At 37.3% G+C, this 8,093-nt stretch overlaps 1 protein-coding gene across 1 annotated transcript; it reads right to left on the bottom strand.

The window, feature by feature from the left end:
* Positions 1 to 538: 538 nt before the first annotated feature.
* LOC103439399 (rho GTPase-activating protein 3) lies at positions 539 to 4,943 on the bottom strand. The gene is made up of 5 exons (XM_008377968.4): positions 3,994 to 4,943; positions 2,618 to 2,738; positions 2,397 to 2,516; positions 1,861 to 2,091; positions 539 to 1,254 (listed from the first exon to the last, which is right to left on the bottom strand). Exons 1-5 carry the CDS (start codon positions 4,485 to 4,487, stop codon positions 757 to 759), a joined length of 1,464 nt encoding a protein of 487 aa, XP_008376190.3. The 5' UTR covers positions 4,488 to 4,943; the 3' UTR covers positions 539 to 756.
* Positions 4,944 to 8,093: the final 3,150 nt, after the last annotated feature.

Here is an 8,093-nt window from a genome sequence, read left to right as displayed (position 1 = left end):
TGGGCTCGTTCAAAGGAATTATAACATAAGAAAATGAATTGGGCTTTGACCATGGAAGCAACCGATTGGCATTTGTTATGGGAGACCTTTAAAGGAAGGGGTTCTCTTTTTTTTCTTTTTTTTCTTGTTTAATGAGAATTAGTTGTTTTAATGAGAATTAGTTGTAAGGCTCACATTACAACGAACTTCAACAATCAGAACCGGTTATTCTTCAGCTTGCACCTCTTAAGATCATCCTTGCAAAGTATTAGTTAAATCGGAAATATTTAAGACATCTAATTGAGTTCAGAAAAATTGACAAACACCTTGTTCTATAAGAAACAATGAAATTGCATTGGTATAATTAAAATGGCAAATGCTTTCGGATTGAATTGAATTTTTGCATAGATAATCTATGAATCGAGACTTATAAAATAGAAGGTTGGGACCGTTGAAATTCAATGTAGAGTGAGCCCTACAATTAATCCCCATTTTTTTTTCCAAAAATGAGGATCCCTTCCTGTAAAGGTCTGTTTGTTATGAAGCTCCAACATTCCTATTGTTTATCAAATCTCCAACATTGTTATTAAAATCACACAAAGTTGTGAGTCAAATCATACAGAAGAGCTCACTACCCTTTTCAAACCTCTAATTAGTTCCTTCCAAACCTTTTATCTGACTAGAAGAACAAAACAAAATGCTAACACCTATACTATGAAATGTTTACACAAACCACAATCATATAAACAAAAACAGACTCCTCTGCTTCCCATTTCTCTATGCCCATGCTTCTCCGCCTTCTCCCCTAGCATTTACAATATCAAGATTCGCAGTCTTCTTAGCCGGCTTACTCAACTGAAACACCGGGTGGCTGCATAGCTTCCGCACTCCTTTCCTCAAACTTAACCAATCTCCAGCTTCGTATCCATTTCTGCATTCATTTTCTGAACACTCAAGTACACATTTAGTAGATGCGCTGCTGTGTGAAGTGGATTCGAGTTCATCTTCCCCATCGGTCATTACCGGAGAGCACCAAAGTTTCTCATCGATGTCAGCTTTTGGACTGTCCAAAGTGGCGGTTATGAATGAGCTATCATGAACAAAAGATTCACCCATAATCGAATACATAGTTTGTCTGTTGTGGTTAGAGCATGATGAGTGCAATGTAGCCTCCGCAGCTGATTCCTCTCTCTCGCGTAGGATCTTTAAGATCAGCGTCTTGAGGAAATTCATAACTTGCACGGCGTGTATTAATGCAGTCAAAGGATCTGCCATCTGCAGCAAAGAATTTTGTTTAGTCCATAGCAAAGCTTATATTTGTTCGTGAACAAAGAGGATTGTCTTATGGCCATTACGACAACAACTACTCCCTGTTGCAAAACTGTATAACAGTGAATCACAACTAGAACAAAACTTGGCTAACATCTATAAAACAACGGATCATTGTCAGATCCAAGTCATAGCAAAGGAACAACAATCTTGTGAAGATGTGGAACTCCGTCTCATCCTTCAATGGGTGGGCCGTGTAAACCCCTAAAGCCCCAGGCCTACGCTTGACATAGGTATCAGGTAACTAACAACGGAGTTATGGTGGAAATTCAACTAGGGCCTTCCATCGAAAATGTGTTGTACACAGTCCCACCCGCTTGACCCACCTTGAGGGTCAAGGAACCGCAACATTTCATTTTACCTTTCCAAGGAGATTGACGCTGGTCGATATCATTAGCAGTAGTCCTACTTTAAAGCTAAAATTACCATCAAGCTTGACCATTATTCAAAATGAACAAAGTTTCAAAGCAAACAAGGAAAACTGCATATCACAACCACAGACATTTCACATGTAGAACAATAAACAAACATGTGAAACCAAAGGCTACAAACCTCGGTCATGTTAGGTGCAAAAACCATAGCAATGTTGCGTGCATTCATCTTATTGTGCTCTTCATTCTGTGCAACATCGGCCATCAAATTGATAGCCCAATCAAGCAGTGAAGCTTCTGTTGGAGGAAGCGTCTTCACAAGTTCAGTGCAGTCATCTTCTGTGTTGCAGCGCAACACCTGTTCTGGTGTGAGTGAATCAAGTACTCTTGTAGGAAGCTCTCTAAACCATGCCTACAGGGTTTAACAAGGGGAGAAAAAAGATGAAAAAGAAGTTGAGAACGAAAAGCAAGAAAAAAGAGCACAAACCAAGATCTATAGAACAAAAAGTTTAGATATCATAAATGAAAGGTTTAGTTAAAAAAGGGTCATTAAATATCTAGACACTAAGCGATTTTGAAAGCTTGAAGAGACAACTGAAAGTCCAGAAACATCCTTGACATTACTAAACATCCTGAAGGAGACGGTGGCTTTTTATTCCAATAAGCATACAAATGCATATGTAGGAGTTTCACTTAGAAATGTCAAATATGCTTTACCTTTATCAAGCCTGCTAAACAATGAACATCAATTCCATGCGGCACGATGCCTTTGTTCAACTGGCCACGAAGACGCTCTTCTTGATCGTTTTCAGCAGTTATTCTGAATATTCCTTCCGCCTTTAAGACAGAAAATGATGAAATACACCCTTCAGTTCTGTTACAAGGTGCTGTGAAGCATACAAGTAAATCTTAGCTACTAATTTGAAATACCAACTTACTTTAAGGCCTCCTCCTGAATACAATCGCTTTTGCATCATAAGAAGTATCGTTGGCACACTGTTGCCGTTATTATCAAAAGAACACTGCATCGACTTGGCAGAGACCCCAAACACACTTGCACTGCATGACAAGGATCGTGTATCCCATTAGGCATTAATCAAATAGAATGGTACACAAACACATATTAGGACAAAATGGTTTGATGCCGAACATGTATTAAAACTGCTGATGCAGAAAGTTCCATCTCGCAGGATCCCGTATTCATTGGTACCCGAATCTACGTTCAGATACAAATTTGGTAGGACAACACGCTAATCAAAAGGAAAAGGAAAAAACTACGCAAAGAAACGATTATTCCAAAACAACACCGAAAGATCAAATGATTGTGCTACCCTATGCAATTCAATTTGCAAGATAAGGTCATTTTCAAACATTGCCACTACAAATTGAAGAGACCAAATGGTTTGCATTGACGATTGGAACCACTTCACCCAACATTTATAAACCAAAAACTAAAATAATAAATCCTCCATGTTACTTTCCCTTATCCGCCTAAGTCCCTATCCAAAATAAGAAAAAGAGAGGATAAAACAAAAGCTATCGTACAGGCATATAGCAGGAAGCAGATGTTATTCGGTCTGTAAATGTAAAACAATTGAACTCGATTGCCTCTGTCCGAATCACATCTTTGTACTTCCCAAAATCCATATCCTCATCCTTTTTTAGCCTCTAAATTCCCTCCCACATATGAATCTAAATCAACATCATCGGGCAATTCCAAGTACAGTAAAACTCTGTTCTTGCGGAGATCGATTAAAGAAGTAACGGAACTCGTGACTAACGCAAAGATGGGAATTCACAACCTCGTTCAAACCGACTCTGCTGGACAAGAAACCATCTTATGGTAACTGTTCTTGTGTATCCAGAATAAAAAAGACCAACCTATACAAGCCGGGATACCAAAAAAATCATAAAAACCAATTTACAAGTTTGCAAAATAACAATATAATGCCACTAGTTTTTTCCATTTTCACTGCAGAAAGGAAAACAATTAGTAAAAACTCTCACGAACGAAATGCAAGTGTGAATGAACTTTATCGAAAATTCTACTATGCTTGGACGTATGACGTGCTCACGAAATGGATGCGCGATCAAGAATCCAACGGCCAAGGATCGCGGTATATGCTATGCATAGAAACTCCCGAACTTCAATAAGTCAAAGTTTTCAAATTCAGACAATTTGTACTTCAAACAAATCCAAAGTCCCAAAATTCCACATAAAGTCACTTCACAAATTCCGAAAATCCCACAAATATACCATCAACAAATTCCAAAGGAGAAAATTGGAAAAAGAAAAAAGGAGTTGGGCTCTGACCTGGCACTTGGCGCCTTCCTGGGGACCTCAGGCTCGAGCTCAGTCGGCAAACCCAGAAACCCATTAAACCTATCAAAAGTGACATGCGAGACATGCCTCACCTCAGTCGGAGAACTGATGTCGATAGACGATGCCACGTCATCCCTCTCCACGCTGCAAGTTATCAAAGACTTCCTCAGAGCCGCCACCAAAATGTCGAGTATGGCAAACTGGTGCTGCTCCTGCTGCTGTTGACCGTTATGCCCCTGAAAGTCTCGACCTTCATTCTTCCCACTGGCTCTAATCGTGGGATACAGAAATGGGGCAGACATGGGATTTCCTACAACCTCCTGCTCGTCTTCAAAACCCAACTCCTCATATTCTTCTTCTTCTTCTTCTTCTTCTTCTTCTTCTTTGCTGGTGTTGTGGTGGTGGGAAAATGGACTCGGAGGAGGAATGTTGAACTCAGTGAGTCCGACGAGATCGCAAGATTTGGATCGGAAGAGCCGAGCCATGCTGCTTTTGTTGTGAGCTGAACTATAATATTAAAACAAACGAAAGAAGCAACAGAGAGAGAGGAATAATAGAAAAGGTGAAATGGGGGTTTGGTTATTTAGAGAGAAGGTGAGGTGGGTTTGGTTTGGTGGTGACGAAGTGGTGGGGGGGGGGGGGGGGGGGAAAGAAGGTTGCTTTGAAGAGAGGGATGAGTGATTATTATTGGGTTGGCGTTGAAATTTGAGGAGGGTGTGGTGGTGGTGCTGTGGCGGTGAATGGTGGGGTGATCGAGACCTTTTTCTCTCTTTCTTTTTGTTCGAGTTATATTGCAACTTCTTATTCCCGAGAGAGAGAGAGAGAGAGAGAGAGAGAGAGAGAGAGAGAGAGGAAGGTAATGTCACAAGAAATTGACCACGAGACAACCAGATATGAGAGTGAGTGTGTGTCTTGGAAGTTACTCAAGTGAGTTAAAATGTAGGTATTATTTTAAAGAATTATTCATACAAGTAAAGACATGAACATACACGGGGGGGCCACTGCTTCAGCCTTCATGTCAAGAGCTATCCATTTGTCAAGAATCTCTCTTACTTTATAGTGAATAATTCTAATACCAATTAATGTCCCTAGTCTTTTCTATTAAATTATGTTGTTTATGTATAATCCGACCAAATAAGGCATACATAAGTAACTTAGGAAATATTATATGTCATTAAATATACTATCTTCTTTTGTTTTGTGTGCTAATAAGTGATAAATTTTACGTACACTAATGGTTAACAGACGCTTACAAAATGTGAAACATTATGTCTTTAATGTTTAATTTCAATCTTCGATCACTTTTGATTCGCTAACATATGGTATGAATTGTTGATTGTCCTCTAAATTAGACCTCTTAGACTATGTTACCTTAATTAATCACCTTGATTAGCATTTGTCATGCCCTAATCCCTTAGAAAAATTTATGTTTGTTACCCATTATTATTATTGATTTTCCATTAATTGACATGATAAATGTTACAATTTTTTTTATTATTATAAGCAATATTACTAATCTAAACTAAAATAAGAAAAGGGGGAAGGTTTGAACTTGAGACGCAGCGGGTTGCAAAGTAAGTCCTTATCCACTATGAGCAAGTTTGGGATTGCTGCATTTTTTTTTTAAACTGCTCTGATGTACTTCAAAAATAATCAACTCTAAAACCAGCAATTGGATATTTGGTAAACTGTATTTTTAAAAGTGTTGTGAGTACGAAAAGAAGTGGATGTACTTTAAAAATAATCAACTCTAAAACCAGTAGTTTGGCATGTGGTAAACTGTATTTTTAAAAGTGTTGTGAGTACGAAAAGAAGTGGAAAAGCATTTGGTAAATTTTAATATAAAAGTGATATAATTGTATAATGGAAAAATTGGACATGGTAGTGGGGGCGATGGTGGTGGCAATGGTGGTGATGATGGTGGCAGTGGTGGTGATGGTGGTGGCGGTGATGATGATGGTAGCGGAGATTGTGGGGGGTATGTTGGTGGTGTCAATAGTGGGATAGTGGGGTGTGGTGGTTGGGGTGCATAAGGAACAATGGTGGTAGGTGCGGTGGAGATGGCGATTGTGGTGGCAATGGCAGTGGCGACAACGATAGTACCAGCTATGACAACAACGACGGTTGTGGTGGTGGCAGTGGCCACAACGGTGGTGGTGGTTATGGTGTTAGTGGCAGTCATTTTGTTCTCCAAGGGATAAAATGTATAGAAGGATAAATAATGTCATTTTGTAACTAATGAGGGTATTAAAGGAATTGAAAATATTCATTAAAGACTCAACTCTGGTTTTTATAAAAGCAACCTACAAGTTCTTATTTAAAGTTGTATGAAGGCCATTACTTTTAAAATAAGTAGGATATTTTGTTTTTACCAAACACTTTTATTTCTTAACTTTCAAGTGAAGCAGCTTTTGATGAAAAAAAAATACAATACCAAACAGGGCCTAAGACAATCCACCACTTGCTAAAAAGGGCTAGTTAATTAGTAATAAAGGTACCATAAAGGAACAAATCTCATTGTAACTTGTTAGACATTATGATACAACAAAAGATAACACACAATCTTGTATCATTTCACTTGTATATGGGAGGTCTTAAGTTCAACTTCTATGATGACAAGTTTGATGGTTGGCGCATTATGTGATTTAGTGAAAATCTCTTACGTTCTTCAACCCTTGGCAAGTGGCTTATAGCTTAAGCGGCTAGAACCATTAATTCTTGCACCCAAAGTTTTAGGTTGGATTAGCTATATATTGTATAAACATGTATATACACATAGCATATTAACATGGTTATATCTATCAATAAACATGTATATACACATAGCATATTAGCATGGTTATATCTATCAATAAAACATGGTTATATCTATCAATAAAACATGGTTATATCTATCAAACCCACGCGCTTATTCTTGTGGTACACTTTTTTATTTGGATGTTCCCTCGTCCACAAGGGAGGGATATAATCTAACTCCACAAACAGCTACGTAGCTCAATCAACTTTCCAAATAATCGAAGATGAGGTGAGGGAAGGAGAAACTACTCACTTTTAACGTTTGATGTTGGCAATTGAGTAGGTTGGAATTATTTGGTAGGACAAGGAAGCAAGTTTTGGAATCGAGGCTTTGGATTTATTTAGTAATATTAAGAAGGGTGTGGACTAGTTGTTTCTGTATTTTGCATGACAGTCCCCACGATAGTCACATGCCCACATGTGATGTTCCATATCTACTACTAATGTATCTTAGTGGTGTGGGTTAATGAGTACTTACACCACCATTAAACTAAAACTAACTTTAAAGAAAATGAGATGGTCACGAGATTCAAATTTAAAATATTTTAGTTACAAGTTAAAATAAATATTATTAGATCGTAGTATTAAGTGATTAAAAACCTAAGCTTAAATCCTTATGACGACATAATATTTGAAGTTTATCTAATAACGTAGTCTACAATTACGTAACCATCTAGGGTTTATCTTAAAATTTATGTTTGATTCATAAGTGCGTAGAATTATCTTCGTACGGTCATTTAGTTTGAATTGCAAAAACTAAAAGATAAGTGTCAAAATTGTTGCTAAATATGTTTTCAAAATAGAAGAAAAAGCCACTTAGTACTACGGTCTAGTGGTATCCTCTTACTTAAAAGTGAGAGGTCTTAAGTTTAATTTTGACCTTAATATCGTTTGTTTAAAATAAAATATAAAAAAATAAAAAAGAGATAAACTCGTAAATTAGGATGAACAACCATTATTTTAATTTATTAAAAAAAAAACAATTCAAGGTAAATTTTTTTTTTTTTAGAAGTGAATTTTTTTATAGTGTAACAAGGTAATTTTTTTTTTAGTGCTACTAGACCCAGCCCAGTGTCTTATTTCCCCACCCACATTATAATCTCACCCACCACAAAAAGTTAAAAACTTAAAATGTTATCTTCCCACAAACTATTATTTCTAAAATAACCTTTATATTGAAATTATTTTTATTTTTATTTTTATTGAGTAAAACAAAATCGACAAAGACACGACTCAATTGATCAAGATGCACAACAAGGATCTCATCTATCCAATACATTTTACACAATTCCCAG

Source organism: Malus domestica, chromosome 07 (genome assembly GCF_042453785.1).
Source record: "Malus domestica chromosome 07, GDT2T_hap1".
Classification (NCBI taxonomy): Eukaryota; Viridiplantae; Streptophyta; class Magnoliopsida; order Rosales; family Rosaceae; genus Malus; species Malus domestica.
This window is presented reverse-complemented; position numbering and strand designations above follow the sequence as displayed.